An 18,613-nucleotide genomic window follows, 5' to 3' on the forward strand; every position below is an offset into this window, starting at 1 on the left:
TCTTACTCACAATTTTATATTAAATTAAAACAAACCTTTATACCTACCTTTTTTCTCAATTTCCCTCTGATGTGACACAACCTCTTTACACCATCAAAACACATGGCTTCTAATCGTCCGTTTCCCAACATTTTGATTACCTGAGCATACTCTGAAGGAGGGAAAAAGAGTATATAAGATATGTTGTTCGACTTCAGATAAAAGCAACTTAAAAGCTCACATAAAACTGACATAGATATACTGTTTGAGAATAGAGAAAAATAAATAAAAGGAAGTGATAAACGCCAACCAGTTAACAACAGAGCCAGAACCAAACTCTGTAATGCCACTTACATGACAAGCTTTTGCTGCCATCAGAAATGTTTTAATTATGTACTCGTTTTGAGAAGCAAACTGACTAATGTCTTCATGACCATGCTTCACCTTTGGAGATCAAGGTGGCTTGTCCCAAAATGTACATTACACTTTCCCAAACTTTCACATTTGAATCCTTGCCCAAATTTGGGTCTCCTCTCCTTCAGAACATTTAGAGGCTAATCTCAACACAATATTTGGTACATTTGGCAAATAAAAGTAACTTAAGCATTAATAATGTCTTTGTTAAATTAGACGATCTTAGTGATTATTCTCAAGTTTTTGTAAAGCTAGAAAGATGCTCTCAGGCAAAATGACAACCTTGGTACCCAGGAAGCCACCTGGTTTCACTGCCATCTGAAAAACTGAGATTATGAGCATTAGCTTGCACATGGGCCTGTCTCTTCTGTTATTAAATGACGGAAGACATGGGGGAGAGGAGGCACATCACTTCAGAACCATTAGCTTACTCAAGCTGTACATCAGACTAACCTCCAAAGAGGACAGCCACTAATTGGTAAATACATTAAGATATAACTGAAAGGCTCGAATGCGGGGTTGACACACAGAAGTGAGTTACTCAGACTACAGTGAACCTAGAGCCTCAAAATGCTTGGTCAATTCAAAGGTACCCTCTCTTCCAAAGTGGGGGAAAAATGTGGAAAAGAATAAGTAGTGGCAGTCAAAATCAGGTCGACTGCTAATGGAGGCTAGAATGACTAAGGCAAAGAAATAAAAAAGTCTGCTAGCCAGAAAATGTTTAATTTTTAGTGGCTTATTTGTACAGCATGAACAAATCCACCAAAGTTTTATAAAAAGACAATCAAAAAAAAAAGTTCTTTGCTAAAAAGTGCTGGAAATTGGGATGACTGGACAATTCTGAATATGAACTATTATATATTATAAAAATATATAATATATTCATGTTAAATTACCTGACTGTTCTGTTGTAGTTCTGTAAAAAATATACCTATTCTTAGGAGACTATGATGAAGTAGTAAAGGAAAAGTCGTGATGTCTGCAACTAACTTTCAAATGGTTCAGGAAAAATACACACACACGTGTGCCCAGATGACGGGTTTAAAGGAGTTCACTGTACTCAATACTGCAACTTCTCTAAAGGTTTGAAATTACTCAAAATATAAATATGGGAAACCAGTTGTTACATATCTTGGCCTGGCACTTACAAAATCTTAATTGGTCTGAAAAGGTTAGTCGATTGTTCAGTTTCAGTTATTCTATTTTATGAAATTGTATGCTAATGGCACTAGAGAAGTGAGGGAAAGGCTTCAGATTCATCCCTCAAGTATGAGTCTACTGAACATACTACGTAACACCATTTACTATCAAAATAGGTCTACTAAATCATGGAATTGTCAAACCATCACTTCTGAGGCTTAATTCTCTCTGAACTGTACAATTCGTTCTTATGAGTGTTCACGAAAAATAATGAAACCTACGTGTTTACAGAAATGCCACCAATCTTCGACACAGACTGAGTATACCAAGAAATGATTACCCAAAGAAGTATGGGGAATTAGAAATGAAGAGCAAAAAAGGACAGGCGATTTATTACTCAGGATTATAAATATTCTCTCTTTTATGTTTAGAAATTGAAATTCCATATTTAAAAAAGAAAACTATTACTAAAAGAAACCTAACTTATGAGAAAGCTTACCTTGTCCATCTTCTTTGAACACCAGCTCCCTTTTTTCGGATTCATTTTCATTCTTACCTCTACGTCTGTTTTTACCTCCTTTACCTAATGGTTTTAAAGAGAAAGACGTTAATTGTCTGCAAAACAATAAAAAGAAACTGAAGCTTTCAAAACGTTTTTTAAAAAAATCGCTTTATGTAAAATTCACCTAATTTGGTCACATAATAAAATTAAATTTACAATCTCCAATCATATTAACCATTTAAGCATTGACACTCCCCTACCCCTCTTGGAAATTCCTTTTGGAATATTTCTGACATAAAATACAAACCAACCAACCAAAAGTAGAAATTATAAAAAAATATATAGATCTCTTTCTAAGGACATATGTATTCAATGACCAAACTGCCAGGGATCGTAAAGATAATGACCACTTGGTTGACTACAGTGCTCAGTGAATCCCTCCTACGTGGCTCACATGGGCCGAGGTAGGAGATATGTAATGGGTCTTGATAAATTTTATAAAAAGGCCTTGTCTCTCTTGTGTCTGACCCCTCTCCCCCCAACCACCATGAAAGGTCTGAGTACAAGACGGAAATGACTGAAAGAAAAGAAAAAAGGAAAAGTTATAACTACTGGAACAGGACACACTGATTTTGTGGTGGTGGAAGGAGAGCAACAACTGGCAATTCTGACGGTGTGAATTTTATCCCATTAGCTGTAGGACACACTGAGCAAGATACTTGAAGTTAAAAAGCAAAGTGCTAACTGCCTGAACTCGGAAGCAACTAACATGTTCTCTACTAGGTGCCTGGATGAACTGTCGTATGGCTATACAATGAGATATCATTCAGCAATAAAGGAAATAAGCTATCAAGCCCCCTAAAGACATGGAGGAACCTTAAATGTACCCTTAAGTGAAAAGAAGCCATCTGTAAAAGCTCAATTATGATTCCAACCATGTAACATTTTGGAAAAAGCCAACTCTGGAGACAGTAAAAAGATCAGTAGTTGCAAGGAGTCATGGAAGAGATGGGGAGGACAGATAAAGAGGTAGAGCACAGGGGACTTTTAAGGGCAGTGACAATTTTTTGTATGATACTGTAATGGTGGATACATGTCACTAGACATTTGTCAAAACCCATACAATGTACAACATAAAGAATGAACTTTAATATAAACTATGGACTGGAGTTAATAATAATTAATCTATACTGGCTCGTGCACGATGTTAATAAGAGGAAACTGGTGGGGGGCTGTACATGGGAACTTCGTGCTTTCTGCTTATTTATCTATAAATATATAGCTGCTCTGAAAAATAAAGTCTATTAAAAAAAACAATAAAAGGCAAGGTGAAATAGGGACACAACCTGCAAAATCCAGACTGTGGGGGCAATTCTACAAGACAATGTTTTCTTCAACAGAATCATCATGAAGAGGAAAAAAAACATGGATGGATGGGGAACCTACAGATTCAAAAGAGACTTAACAGATGTTATCAATCAATGGCAAAGTGCAGACCATATCTGGATCTCGATTTGGTGTGAAAACTTCAAGTTTAGCTATGAAGTAATATGCCTGGAGCCAGGAGAGAAGTACATGGAGGTTTACTGTACTAGTCTACTTCTGTATATATTTGAAATTCTTCCTATTTAAAAGATAAATACAGCAAGGTGAAGAAGAGCATAAAGCAACCATTGGTGTAAAAAAAAAAAAAAAGAAATTCATATTCATATTTGCTTATATATACATAAAATATTTCTGAAAGAGCATGTAACAAAAAGTTAACACTGACTGCCTGTGAGAGAGAGAACTGGATAGCTATGGGACACATTTAGGAAAGAGATTTTGCTTTTTATACTTTTTGAAATTTGAATCATGAATATACTTACCATTCAAAATTTTTAAATACAAACTACTTCAACCAAAAGCAGAGGTGTGACATGATCCTCTGGGTGGGAAAACTGGTTAAGAAGGTCACTGTCCTTATTACCCACAGAATGAAGCAGGCCAAACTTAGCCATGAAGAGGAAAGGAACTTGGAAGCCACCAAGATGTCTTTCAGTAGGTGAGCGGGTAAACTGTGCTACATCCATACAGTGGAATACTATTCAGAGGAATATTTTTCTATATATATTAAGAGATGGAAACAAGAGAACTGTGACCAGATGTGAAGGGAGGAGTAAAGGATACATGGGGCTTTCACAAAAACTTCTTAGAATGTTTCAGCCTCTTTAAAATGAGGGAATTAGAACAATTCAGGATTTTTGAACTCTTGTATCTATTGGTGTCCTTAAACATCTATCATTCTCCCTCTCCCCTTGTTTTTCGCATTTTAATGACACTGCTGACCATTTCTCAACTCTCCTTTTTCTGACTTTTAGAGGCCACTTGCACTATTCTTGACCTTTCATCAGCCCCACTTCATTCTGTCTATCCCTTTGAAACTTCATTAAGTTGAAATTCCCACGTTCTAAGGAAATTTTTTTTTTCTCACCTATCACTTCTATGCTAGTAATTTTACACCTCAGTCCACTATTTCAACTAAGCCTTGGTCTCATATTTCTAATGGCTCAGTACATTTCAGTGAATGGGCTGTCATCTCGAGCTCAGTTTTATTCAAAACTCAATTTACTTTCCTTTCACAAAGCTGATCCTTAGTCAACATCCTTGTTTCTGTTACTGGTACATAACTACCTTAAAGAATGTGCCTCTCAACCTATAAACATGCCACCAATCTACCTCTCAATACTTCCATTACCTTATGCTGCTATCCAAGTAGACTTCTCGCTGCCCCAGTAACTCACCCCTAACACATCTATGCCTATGAAATTTTGTCTTTATTTCTCAAGAGATAATAATCTTCAAAAAGTTAAGTGACTTATTCGAAGCTACATCACATGAAGTGAGATCTAGGATGTGAGACCCCAGTGACTATGTCCTTAACCACTATGCAATGCCATCCATTTACTTGTCATGATCACCCTGAGGCGATTAATAGTCATTTATCCCATTTACCAGTGCGTCCATTCAAGCTCAGAGAGGTGACTCACTTAACATTAGTCAGTGAGTGGGAGTGACCAGATTCAAACATCATCTTTTTTGTTCCGGGCCCCCACATTAGGATATTTCTCCACGGCATTTCGTTCCCCTCCCAGAACCTCAACCACATTTGGAGCCATTTCTAAAAGGTAGGAGAAAGGTGATAAGTGGTAGTAATACTAAGGGACTCATGGGAAGAGCCTGGAAGAAGCAAAAGGTTCACAGCCGCAACAGAATAAAGAATGTGCACTTGATCACTATGAAGACACTTAACTTGCATAGAGCGGACATACCCTGTCCTGGGGGCAGTCTCACATGTTCTGTATTCTGGTTAGGTGGGCCTCTAAAATTTCCTGACCCACCCAGAGTCCTTAAGAGTTCAGTATTTGAGGTATTCTTAGGGCACACCAAATAAATCCCCAAGTAAAAGTTATCTCCTGCTTCAAGCCATTAATCAGGCCAGATCTTCAAACTAGAAAGAAAGCTCCATTAGGGCAACCTGCTTTGTTTACTGAGTTATATATCCAAGTTGGCAATTCTGAATGAATCAGTCAAGAGTAGTCCATATATTCCTCAAGGAACGGTAATTTAAAAATCAAAGGTAGTAACTTCCTCAAAGTGTACGAATACCTTACCCCAAATACTCTTCTGAGTGGGCCAAAGGAAGCTCTTTTTCCTGAGATAACATGCTGACAGAATCTAGAGGAAATAAGCAAAAGTCTTTCGACACACAGTTTATGGCAATTTATATCCTTTCTTGTATAACCACCACCAAGATTATATTCGCAGGGCTTCTGGCTTTTCCAATGAAGAAAAACATAAATATTAACATAAATTTATTTCTACATTAAACCTCATGTCATAAAATTCAAGTGTACTGAAAAGTACTGTTCCTTTAAGTAAAATTACTACTAAGAGAAGATTGGTTTTACATGTATAGGAACGATAAACACTAAATTCAGAATGGTGGTGAGAGGGGAAAGGGATTGGGGAGGGGGATGCAGAGGGCTTTAACTGAATCTGTGTTGTAATTCTCAAGTTCAGAGTAATGGATTCCCAGATGTCCATTGTATTATCTATAATTTTTGCACGCCTCAAATGTTATTTATAAAAGAATGATTCCTCGCTTGTCAATTTACCAAAATTAACCATACCCTGATCGCCCCCTTATTTTATTGCTATGCAATGGAATGAACTTTAAAGGAGACTAGTGAATTAGATGTGACTTAATGTCGAAGTCCTGTCCACTTGGAACCAAAGGGAAACCTATTATTCACCTAAGGGTGGAGTCAACAGAAGGGAGATGAATTAACGCAACAAATATTTATTGAGCATCTACTAAGTGTCGAGTGCTAGCAATCCATTTGTGATTAAGACAGATCCTAGTACTGCCCTTTAGAGCTTACAGGCTAGTGAGGGAATTGGAAATCTCATCACTAGAAATAAATAAAAGTGAGAATAAGATACCTATTGAAGCAATCGGTTACCATCTGAGCGAATAAAAGATGATATAGAGTACAAGAAAGCTATGACTCTTAAAACCCTATTTTACTACCCTGTCTCCTTTCCAGAATTAGCATTAATATCCTTGCTACGAAAAGGACCTATGAGTTAGATTTCTAAGGGCAATAAAGTGGAGTGCCCTGAGAGAGCTGCACCAAATCTTGCACAGAACCGCAACCAAAAATCCCCAGAGATAAAATGAGTAGTGACAATAACAGAGGAAATGAGGTAGAATCCCTGGAGCCAGCTGGGAAGTAGAAAAGAGAACAGAAGTAGGCCGGGGTCAGGCAGGGGGTCTCAGGATGAATAACCAAAGGAAACTTCTTGTGGGTTGTGAAATATTCTCCTCTCCTGTCAGAAAGTGTTTTTCCCCACTTCCTACAGACACGATCTCCTTTGAAATTATAAGAATATTTAAAAAGCAGAAACATCCTTAAGTCTAAAAAAAGGAGAATTTCTTTAGGACTGGTCTGCTTTTACCTACATTAGGCCTTCCATTTAAAAAATACCGAATAAACTTATGCTCGAGTCTGATAATTTGTGAAAGTTTAGCTTCTGAACGAAGGTGACTTAAAAGATCTTTACTCCCACCCCGATATGTATTATACGTGATGCGAAGGAAAAGTAGAAAACTTGGCTAAATATGGAACGAGTGTTCGGGGAAAAAAGTTAAACCCCGTAAAGGGATGGCGAAGAGTATATCTCTCGAGATGAACCTTAAAAATGCATCAAGGTTTCGTACACTGTTTATAAGGGAGAAGGGGCAGTCTCAACAATATCCTACTGTCCATAAAGGAACCCATGCAGGGGTACCTGATGGTTACTAAAGCGAGCATCAGCCTCTGAAAGTTAAGAACGGCTTCCAGGTTTAACTCCCCTTGCCCGGGAAGACCAAAGGCGCCCATTAGCGAAACCCAGGCCGCCCCGGGGGAGGTTTTCCCACAGGTCCCTATCGTCTGGCGCGAATCGGGAGCAAAAGCCCATTCTCCCGCAGGAGGCCCTACAAAAATGGCGTCGGCTCCACCCCAATGTGACCAAACTGGAAGACAGGAGTTAAGTTCCCAGCTCCTCTCCCGAGCCCAGAATCGCGTCCGGATGGCCCAGCAGCCGGCTTGCAGAGCGGAGAGGAAGGTCACTGAGGCCTGAACTATCCCGAGGCCTCAGGCAGGGCCGGGGAGACCCGGCCGAGCGGAGTCGTGGTCCCGGGGTCCAGGCGGCATTACCTTTATTCTTGGGCATGGCGGTGACGGAGGCTTCGCGGCGTCTCTGACTTCTATTCCGGGAGCGGCGGCAGCGGCGGCACGGCGGCGGTGACTCCTTCTAGGGGCGCGTGGGGCGACGCGTGGGACCGCGCGGAACCAAACAGGCGCGAGAGGCCGGGTCGCGTGCGCTGGAAAGTCTGTGAGACGGAGATCTTCCGAGATCCGCCTGCGCCCACGTTCGGCCGCAGCAAATGGCGTCGCGGCTGCTTGCGTCTCATGTCCCCGCCTCCCAACACCGCCTGAGCCCGCCCCCGGCCCTATTGCGCAGGCGTGGCTTACTGACCCCTAGTGTTAGAACAGAGTGACACGCGCTCCCTCTGCTTTCACTGAAGTTGGCCGAACACACGGGGGCGGGGTCGTGAGCCGAGAGGAGGGGCAGTCAGGGAGAGAATGGGCGGGGCCCAGGAGTCACAGTAAAGGGCAGATTCAGGTTGCCGGCGCTGCCGGCAGACGCCAGACCTCTGCTGCTTTGTGACAAAGGAGGCACTCTGGGTTTGAGCAGCTGACTCAACAACTCTAATTCACATTTCAATTTTAACTTGGCCTTTTCGCCCAACCAACTAGGTTGAGAGTCTGCGGGGAAGGGCAAGGCTTTCCTGACATCCCCATTACCAAAGCATAATACTTGCATGGCACGTGTTATTACTTTATTAATATGTCTTCCCTACCTCACTGCGAACCTTATTAGGCAGAGACCACATCTATTAGTTACTATTAGTAGCACTTAGGAGAATGTCTGACACATAGTAGGTGCTCAGTACACGCAGAAATAAAGGGAGGAAGGGAGGGTTGAAGACCTAAACTCAGTGTTATAGGCTGAATTGTGTCCTCCCCAAATTCATATGTTGAATTCCTAACCTCTAATATCTTAGAATGTGACTGTATTTGGAGATAGGGTCTTTAAGGAGGTAATTAAGTTGAAATGAGGTCCTTAGGGTGAGCCCTAAGCCAATGCAATTAGTGTTCTTTTATAAAGAAGACGTTAGGTCTCGGGCACAGAGGGGGAACTCCACGTGAACCAGAAGGTGGCTATCTACAAGCCAAGGAGAGAGACCTCTGGATAAACCAACACTGCCAACTTGATCTCAGACTTCTAGCCTCCAGAGAAAATAAACTTTTGTTGTTTAAGCCACCCAGTCTGTAGTAGTATTATGGTAATCTCAGCAAACTAATACAGCTGACTATGTAGGACAAATAGCTTCACTTTTAAGTAAGCTTATTTTAAATAAATCCCATTTCTGCAAACATTACGGTTTCAACATTATCACTCTAGGGAAATGGACTACACCTAAGTGACAGAAAAATAAAGTACAATCGTTGAATAAATCGGTTCTCTACCAAGGACATTTGACAGTGTCTGGAGGTATTTCTGATCGTCACGGCTGGGGAAGGAGGGCAATGCTGATGGCATCTAGTAGGCAGAGGCCAGGGGTACTGTTAAACACCCTACAGTGCACAGTACTGGCCCCTCACCCCCAAACAAAGCATTATCCAGTCCAAAACATTAATAGAGTTGAGGATGAGAAACCAATGACAGATGCACTTTTTAGAGGGAAACTGAAATATTATGGGACTTAAAAGTTCTGGTTTTCTCTTTCCATTTGTAATATTTTGCAGTTTACACAATTGAGAAGGAAAGGATTCCTATGAAATTTATTTAAACTTTGTTTCAAGGACAATGATCATGAATTTGGGCTTTGGAGTTAGAGAGACCTGGGTTCAAATTCAGCTCTGCAGCAACTTATTACTCTATGATGTTAGACAAGTTACTTAACCTGTTTATAAGTCTCAGTTTTCTCATCTGTAAATCGGATGTAGGAATAGTTCTTAACCATATTGGTTAGTTGAGGAAATTAATTGATATAATGGATTCAGTGTTTAGCAATTGTGCCTAACACATGGTAAGTAATCAGTCTGACTCCCAGTGTCTGGAAGTTCAAATATGTAAAAATCAAAAGTCTCTGTCAATTACCCAATGTAAAATCCCAAAGGAAAAAAAAAATTGGGCTTCATTTGTCTATTATAGGATGGTTTCCATATCTGACTGATGATCAGAATCACTTGGAAGGAGGTGAGTCATAGAGACATCTGGAGAAAATACATAGTTGGTAGAGGGAACAGCAAGGACAAAGCCCCTGAGTGGGAGCATGCTTGGCATAGTCAAGAAATAGCAAGAAAACCACTGTGGTTAGAATGCAGTGAGCCAGGGGACTTTGAGGAGATGAGATCGGAGAGAAAAAGAGACCAGATCACTTGTTATAATCAGTAGATTCTGAACACATCATTTTGGCTTCTGTGTTAAGAAGGGCAAGAGAAGAAACAAGACACCATGCAGGAGGCCACTGTAATAGTCCAAGCAAAAGACAATGGTGGCTTGGTACAAAGTTTCTTTGTGGGATGAAGAGAGTGATCTAAAATTAGATTATGATAATGGTTGCACAGCTCTGTAAATACACTCAAAAACATTGAATTAATGTTTTTGCTTTAAATGATTAAACTATATGGTATGTAAATTATATCTCAATAAAGCCGTTAAAAAAAGAAAATGAGAACGTGGATCTGACCAAGGAAACGTAAAAGAATTGACGAACAGTACTAAGATTAGAAAACACACATAAAATCGCAGTGGTATCAATGTACATGGTTTCTTCCAATATATCAGTTATTGCTCAGTGGGTGCAGTATAAAGGTAGGGATGAAAGGAAGTTTAAGGTGCTTCTGACATAGAAATTCAGGTGATCAACTATAGGTCCATGAGGCTTAGTCTGGCAGCAAAGGAAATAAAGAATGAAGATGGGGGTGGGGATGGAGTGAACCATAGGGATAAAATTCAAATTCCTTAGTATGATTCACGTCTGATGGTCTGGCCCCTGCCTATTTCTCGAGCCTCATGTCTTGCTTCTTAAGTTCCATTCATACAGAACTTTTTATTTTCTTGAGTGCCTCTAACACTGACTCTCTGAATGTTCTCTTCTACCCTTCCTTCCTCTTTTAGGTCTCAGCATAATCATTGTTTTCTTAGAAGGCCTACTCTGATCCCTAGGCAACTCTGCTACACATTCCTGTAGCATCTTGCACTTCCTTTACCTAGCTTTGCTAGTGTGTGTCCAGTCTATCAATTTAGGGTCCATTAACAAGATTTAATATCTGGATCTACAAAGCTACAGAAGACTGACCATGGCAGATGCAGCTACTCCGTGTTGGCCTGTGAATACGTTATCTTGCATGGCAAAGGGAATTAAGATTGCAGGTGCAACCTCGAGATGGGGATATTATTCTGGATTATCTGATTGGGCCAAATATAATCACGTGAGTCCGTAGAAGTGGAAGAGGCAGAAGAGAGGGGTCAGTGAGGTGCATGCGAAGAGGACTCCACTCACCGTTGCTGGTTTGTAAAGATGGAAGAGGGGGGCCATGAGGCAAGGAATGCAAATGGCCTTTAAAAACTGGAAGAGCAAGGAAATAATTCTCCTTTAGAGCCCCCAGAAAGGAATGTAGCCTGGCCGACACCTTGGTTTTAGCCCAGTGAGACCCATATTGGACTTTTGATCTCCAGAACTGTAAGATAGTAAGTTTGTGTTGTTTTAAACCATGAAGTTTGTGGTAACTTGTTATAGCGGTGGTAGAAAACAAATAGAGGAATATTCTTATGTTGCCTCCATATTGAAGCAATGGATTGAAGCAATCCATCTTAAACTGAATACCCAAATTAACCCAAGTGGGTAGTCCCGAAACCATCTGTTTGGGTTGAATTGTGTCTCCTTTAAATTCCTATGTTGAAGCCCTAACCCCCAGTACCTTGGAGTTAGTCTTTAAAAAGGTAATAGAGTTAAAATGAGGCTGTTACAGTGGGGTCCTAATGCAATTTGACTGGTATCCTTAAAAGAAAAGGAAGATACCAGGGGTGAGATGACCACATGAAGAGGCAGCAAAAGGGTGGCCATCCACGAGCCAAGAACAGAGGCCTCAGAAGAAATCAGACCTGCCAGCACCTTGATCTTGGACTTCTAGGCTCCAGAACTAAGAGATAATCAATTTCTGCTAAGGTACTTAGTCTGTGGTGTTTTGTTGTGGCAGTTCTAACAAAATAAGATGCCATAATATAAAACTACTAAAAATACCAACTGGGAAATAAAGGGCTAACTGCAGGCCTATAACCCTCTCTACCAGAAATCAATGACCTCAAATTTCCTTTTAAATGTGCTAATGATATTTACTAGCAGAAAGGAAATAAAAAGTCCTTATCCCTAAAATGCTTTTAGCAAGATACGCTTGGTCTACAGAGATGGCTTATTGTAAAACCTGGAATTTATGGATTTATGAGGCATAGTTGGCTGGAGAATGGGAGCTTATCATTTAAATTGTGTAATTAATGAGGCATAAAAAGAGGATGTTGCAAAACCAAATGACTCCCTTTGTTTAAACAATATCTCCGCATACATTGCTCAGAAACAAACTTGTCCTTTAATTCTGAATCCAAAATGTATTATAATGAGGGAGAAAAAAGGTTATTTTGGAGTTAAATTGATAATCTTGGACTTCTCCAAGGAAAGATTCTCATCTGTGCCTGATGATTACCCTGTATCCTCTGAACAATCAAGTTTGGTTTGGGTAAAATCTATGACTGATGTGGGTCTGATCTGACAAACTCTTTAGGCTAACCAAAACTTTGCACAGAAAAATTAGTGTGCACTTAACTCAGAAACATTCCTGTTTGAAGTTCTATCAATCCAACTTGATAGATTTATACTTTGGATAGAATAATTTGATAATATGAAGGACTGATCATCATGTAATTGAAATAATCCGATAAAGGAACATACATGCATTTATTTGAAACTTTATTATATAAATTTTCATTTCTTTTAAAGATTACAAAACCTGTTCTGTGACAGGAATACAAGCAATATTGTTCCAAGATTATTCATGGATACATCTGAAAGAGCTTAGATTACACATTAATAGTATGATTTGAAAACTTCCCAGATTAGACTCTTAAGTAAAACAATTTAAAGTATTCAGTGATATTTAATCCTTTACAAGCATTTCATAATTATGGCAGCAGTGCCAAGCATCTGATGCGATTTAACCACCAATAAAAGGTACAATACATATGAACTCATGATATGGTACCTTGGGCTTCTGGCATGCCTTACTAGAGAGAACTAGTAGAAATTAAGATCATATATAATAGTAGAAAAATACTTGTGATTTTTTTTTAAAAACTGTTTAAGTAGATGCCCACCCCATTCCCACCCATGGCCAAAAATGCAAAATAATTACATCCCTTAGGTGTATACCTTCCCTTTTGTTTAGGGTAAGAGTTAAGATAAACCTAATACATGTACATAATTTTAAGACTTAAAAACTCATCACCCATAATTATTAAGGATGCGAAGGAATGGCAATACCTTGAAGCTTTTTTAAAATTAAAAAAACAAACAAAAAAACACTTTAGATGGTAAACTACACTTAGAGAAACACAAACCAAAACCTTTATCCGTATGCCCTTGCTTTGTATTTAAAAGTTCTAATTTAAATACTTGTTTGAAAAACTCAGTATACAGTTCATTCAGTACTATAGTGATAATAGGAGTAAAGATTTTTCACTTCCATTAGATATTGAACTAATCTACTTAGAGGAATATTATAGCGACTCTCTTCTCACATACATTTACATATATTGTACTCAAATGGTATGTGCTCTAAAGAGGTTTTCTTGAGGTTTGCACCTCAGAATCTAGTCTCTAATTTTCCTTTCCACTAATCTCTATTCAATCATATACTTTGTTAGTTGCTCTGGGAGAAGTCATGGACATTTAAACAGCTTATCATGCACTTCAAGGTTACATGGCAAATTAATGAGGAAAGTGCCTTAAGAGGTAGGAAGTAGGCTCTTATCCCAACCCTTGGTATGCCCTGTCATGAACAGTTACAAGACTGGAATCAAAGTGGTAAATGTGAGACTGATAGTAATACAAAGCTTAATTAAGAAAATTAAGTCAACTTAGTTACTAGAATTCTTTGAGAACACTCAGTCACATTGGAACCAGTTACAAGTCACTCGATCACACAGAATACAGCAGTGTCAAAAATACATAAAGCACACTGTAGATACAAATTCTTCTTGGCCATCCATATTTAGGTATTATCATTCTGTAGATTCTTCACTAGAAAAAGTGGTTAAGCATGGCTTTGTAGAATACCACAGTCCCAAGAAAGCGAATTTCATTCCTTCATTAATTGGTCTCCACCAATGGTCACTTGGGGAGACCAGCAAAATGTAAGCAATCTGGAGGTGAAAAGAGGACTATTTTCATTTATTGAAATAAAAATGCTGAGTTAACTTATCTGTGAATTAAATAAGGCTCAAAGTATACATCCAGTTTGCTAGCCACAAGGAGTTGGACATTTCAGAGGACAGAACTCTAGGACTGGGGCGGAATCTCTTGGTTTAAGCACCCAGTCAGCCATGAAACCCATCATATTTGTTAATCTCAGAAAGCAGATCTTTTCTGACCCTTTACATTCCTGATATCTGTTCTGATGCCTTCATAAGTCTCAAATGCTCGGTATCACCATAAGAGACAATTTTCTCTATAAAATACAGTAAAGCAAGCTGAAAAATTTTAGGACATTTGTAAAAGGCAGGAAGTAGAGAATATCAAAGTCATGTTGAGATGTGTATTGCTGGCTTCCGTGGTAATTAAGCATATCTGTACCAAGACCCCCAAGTCTTGAATGCTTTTCTTCTCACCCCAGGCTGGACCCACCCCAACCCCTTTCCTACCCAAACCATTCTGCCTACTCATGAAGCCGTTGCACCCCGCTCTCCTTTCAAATCTCTTCTGGGTTGAGGGTGCAGGGCACAGCTAACAGGCCAGCCCCACCTCCCATGATATGGCCCCTGGCCCCAACAGCAACCACTTCTTCAAAACAGATGGGAAATGGTTGACCCAAACCTGCTCTTTGCAGCCCACCACACGTGAAATGTGGAATCTCTGCCATATACACACCACACCCTCTCCAGACACTCGCTAAGTGACTTTTCCCATATATCGGCCTCACAGCATCTCAGCTCTGTGCCTTGTCAAAATTAGTACGTTTTTTGGACTTTTAGGGTTGCCTGTGAATAAATGAATCCATATAAAATCTGTTAAAGTCCAGGGTCTATTGTACTTAGAAAGAAGACATCTCTACAAATTAGAAGGAACAAAAACAATTTATATAAAAAATTAAAAGGACAATGAACTTACCTTAGGTTCAACATCATCACTTGAAAGGGAAGATATAAAATACATGGTAGTGTAATCTGTATTTTCCAGTATGTGCTTAGCAATGTTAAATGCAATCTACCATTCTGGGTATTAGTTTGGGTTATAAACTAAGAGGTTTGTGAAAGTGGCCTGATAGTTTAGTTCCTTCTTTCACATTGAAATATCTTTAAGATTGAACTGAAACCTCCTGGAAGAAGCCCCGGTAACCAGCAGTACTACCTGGTGAAGGGCCTCACTACAACCGTAGAGGTCTGGGGGAATTGGACCTGGAGAAATGAATGGAAAGATTCACTCAGCACAAGCACTACCTTTAGAGCACACTGTTGGCTGAGTCTGTCTGCTGGAAGTCAAAGGCAATAGGAACACCACAACCACAGATAAAATAAATTATGCTCAGGAACTGCTTTATAGGCAGAAAGCCTTCAGTTTTGTGAACATATAACTTGCTTTTCTCCAATAAAACTGGTAGGTGGACTAGGCAAAGAAGGCAGTATTTTTGAAAAGTGATAAACTTGGCATTCATATACCAGTAGAGGGCTGCCTCAGGAAACATGTAGTTTTTGAACAACTCAGCTCCTGGTTGGGTGATATGATATGAAGGGAAGGCAGCATGGTGTTATGAGGGAAAAAAACTGAATGGGAAGTTAAGGATTCATACATTTACTTCTGGTTCTAAAAGACTATGATGGACAATACACCTAAGTAATTATGGGACAGCATCAGTGTCAAAAATTTGAAAATATATGGTCAGAGTTCCATTAACATTTTAAAAGCAACAAGAATTTGGGATGACCGTGATTTGAAACACTGAATAGAGAAAGAAAAAAGAAAAGCTTTCTTTCCAGGCAATGGAAAGCAGCTTTTAATAGTTACCATCCATATACTCAAGACTTAAAAAACTTTCTCCATCTAGATCTTCTGAAATCTCTCCTCATACATTTTTTTTTATTGAAGATAAACTTACATTTGATTTCTATGCAATAATCATTTTGTGTCACTTGGGCAAAAGGAATGTTATAGATTTTTCTCTTCCTCTTTAATTGCATAGAGGAGAAATTAAAGAATAACAAGTGGCTTCCGAGACAGTTAGATAGACCATGATTTCTTGGCTTCGTACTCTCAGGAGATTTAAAGCTTCTGGCAGGAAAAAAGACTTCTGATGTAAATGGCTTAGTACACAACTAAGAAAGATCTGTTTGGGCACATTCTTGATGAGGTAAGTTGAATCACTTTTTCCTTGCTCATATGTTTTTCATATCATATACTGATGCATGCTAGGTAATTTGGCCAAGACACAAATAATGAATACAGAAGTTTCTTTAATCAAATAAAACTATGGAAACTACCAAACTAGATGTAGATGATGAATACTGTAATCTCAGTAGACCCAGTGACCATTATGAAAACTGACCATTTCTAAAGTTAAAGGAAGCACTGCATGGTTATAAATCATCAGGAAAAATTCAGAAAACACTCAATGCTGAACATTCACTTAGCCTACCTTAGCTATGATTTCAGGTTAGAACAGATATTGTTTGATCACGAAAGTTTTCTTCCCTAGAATAAGAAAGTTTAAATCCAATTTCATATAGAGGGAGGCCTGTGGCTTTTATTACATTCAAATTAGTGTTTAATATAGAGCATCGTAATGGGATAGAACTCGTTATTATTTACCTTTTTTCTGAAAAAGCCTACTTTTCTCACAGGTATACGGGAACAGGTATCCTGTTGTTCGTATGCTAAATTCTGCAATTTGATCTATGTAAACATGAAAAATATCCAATGGGACTTGAATGACCTGCTGCTAAATTCTGCTTTGCCAATTTTTTCACCATGACTCCCAAAAGGCCTTCGATGTATACTGGCAAAATTCCAAGTTATATGCCAATACTAAGTATGGACATCGTTTAAGATTAAAAGTGCAAGAACTACTTCCTTAATGAAAGAAAAAGGAACCTTAAGGAGTTGCAAAGTATATGGACTAACTTCACAGGTGTAGTCTTGATGCCATGTTGCACACATATAACTTTCTCTGCCATAACAGCTCTCTAGGTATGTCTGACACAGCACCTGACTTTAAGAAACAAACGAGCGAACCAGTGAAACAGACATGGGGAAAGATATGTACATTTTGGAAGGATTACATTCAACAGCTGTTCCACAATCTGGCTGTTTTTAGGGCTGTCCAACAATACTGTTAATCCAGGTGAACTATTTAACCAGATTTAATAGTCGATTGATTAATAATAATAGATTCCAAGTTAAACAAGGCATGTATACATTAAAGAAAGCAGTACAGAAATGTACTGTATATGAACTGTTTACAAAAACATACAAAATGTTGGATGGCACAAGGGATACAGTGCTAATATAAACGGATTAAGCTAAGTGCTTAACATAAACTGTCCATCCCTATAACTAACAAAGAATATTTAAGGGACATGAAATATTTCCTATAAAAATAATGCTATATGGTGTAGAGTACTTTATTCAGTGTATTTTTAGGTGGTATTCATATGTTCATTATTCTTCTTATTGATTCAGTGAATATATCTTCGTCATGTTTCCATTTTCATTTCATCGAAGCTCCAGGAAAATCTAACTTGCTAACAATCATTTAAAGCGAGAAGAGACGAAAGCGGGAGCAGCAGCAGGAGCAGCAGCATTATGGGTACCAGCTGGGACAGTGTGTGCTTGCAGGTGTCTCTCAGATATGTGCTACCTGTCGCCAGAACTTGTGCTATCAGCTTACACCACGGTACCAAATATCCACTGAGGTCGCTTCACAGGGCTGTGGAGGTGATTTTTTTAATACCTCTCCGCTGAGCAAGAGTAGAACGGCCTACTGGTTCCAAGACTGGTGACTGATTACGATTTAAAGCAGAATATGTAGCTGCCATGGCACCCTGAAAACATGAAAGAAAAGTCAAAACAAAAATGACAAAGGGAAGTTGTACACAGAATATGAAATGAAGATGTATTTTCCCAGATAATTTCTTCATTAGCAAATTTATGTAGATCTTATTAGGTTCAGAATCAAAATAACCACACTGGTCAAATCCTCTGATTTAACTGAAAAAGAAGAGGCCAATGTGGGAGGTTGAAATTATGGATGAGAAAGGACAGAGATGAGCTTATAACAAGCAGTCTCCACTTTTCTCAGGGCTATTTGACTTGTTTTTCTTTGTGATTTTTTAATATGAGAAGCGGCAAGGCATGCTCTTTTGGAACTTGAGTTTTGCCTCTGATGACAACCTCAAAGTTTGCTTTGGGTTGTGCATAAGAAAAAACAATATGAAGAAAAGTTAAGAAATCCATAAGCTTCTCTGATTGATGATTCACAAATTAAGAAATCATTCTTAAACTAGATTTATTACAATATTTGGCATGGCTTGCCTTTTTCTTTTCTAAATCACCCACTGTAAGAGAATCCCACAGGAGAACTGAGTGCAGGCTGAGAGAGACAGCAAGAGGGAAAGGTACTGCGGCATGGAGAGGGCGTCTCCTGGTCTCTCCTG

At 39.0% G+C, this 18,613-nt stretch overlaps 2 protein-coding genes across 8 annotated transcripts in view; both read right to left on the reverse strand.

The window, feature by feature from the left end:
- EIF1AX (eukaryotic translation initiation factor 1A, X-linked) overlaps positions 1-8,037 on the reverse strand; it is a 19,283-nt gene extending 11,246 nt beyond the window's left edge. Inside the window, exons 1-3 of one of the 2 annotated variants that reach the window (XM_011363031.2) lie at positions 7,780-8,033; positions 2,033-2,116; positions 48-151 (exon numbers count right to left, since the gene is read on the reverse strand). In XM_011363031.2, coding sequence (XP_011361333.1) covers positions 48-151; positions 2,033-2,116; positions 7,780-7,795 — 204 coding nt within the window. In that variant the 5' untranslated portion in view covers positions 7,796-8,033. Of the gene's footprint in view, positions 1-47; positions 152-2,032; positions 2,117-7,779 lie in introns of both variants that reach the window. The other variant, XM_023532339.1, reaches the window with a different exon arrangement.
- Positions 8,038-12,642: 4,605 nt separating this feature from the next.
- The window catches only part of RPS6KA3 (ribosomal protein S6 kinase A3), a 98,696-nt gene continuing 92,725 nt past the window's right edge, over positions 12,643-18,613 (reverse strand). For all 6 annotated transcript variants that reach the window (XM_023532341.1, XM_011363034.2, XM_011363032.2 and 3 more), the window contains one exon: positions 12,643-18,001. In XM_023532341.1, the coding sequence (XP_023388109.1) occupies positions 17,879-18,001 (123 nt within the window). In that variant the 3' untranslated portion in view covers positions 12,643-17,878. The remainder of the gene's footprint in view (positions 18,002-18,613) is intronic.

Source organism: Pteropus vampyrus, unplaced genomic scaffold, assembly GCF_000151845.1.
Source record: "Pteropus vampyrus isolate Shadow unplaced genomic scaffold, Pvam_2.0 Scaffold81, whole genome shotgun sequence".
In the NCBI taxonomy this organism is placed as follows: Eukaryota; Metazoa; Chordata; class Mammalia; order Chiroptera; family Pteropodidae; genus Pteropus; species Pteropus vampyrus.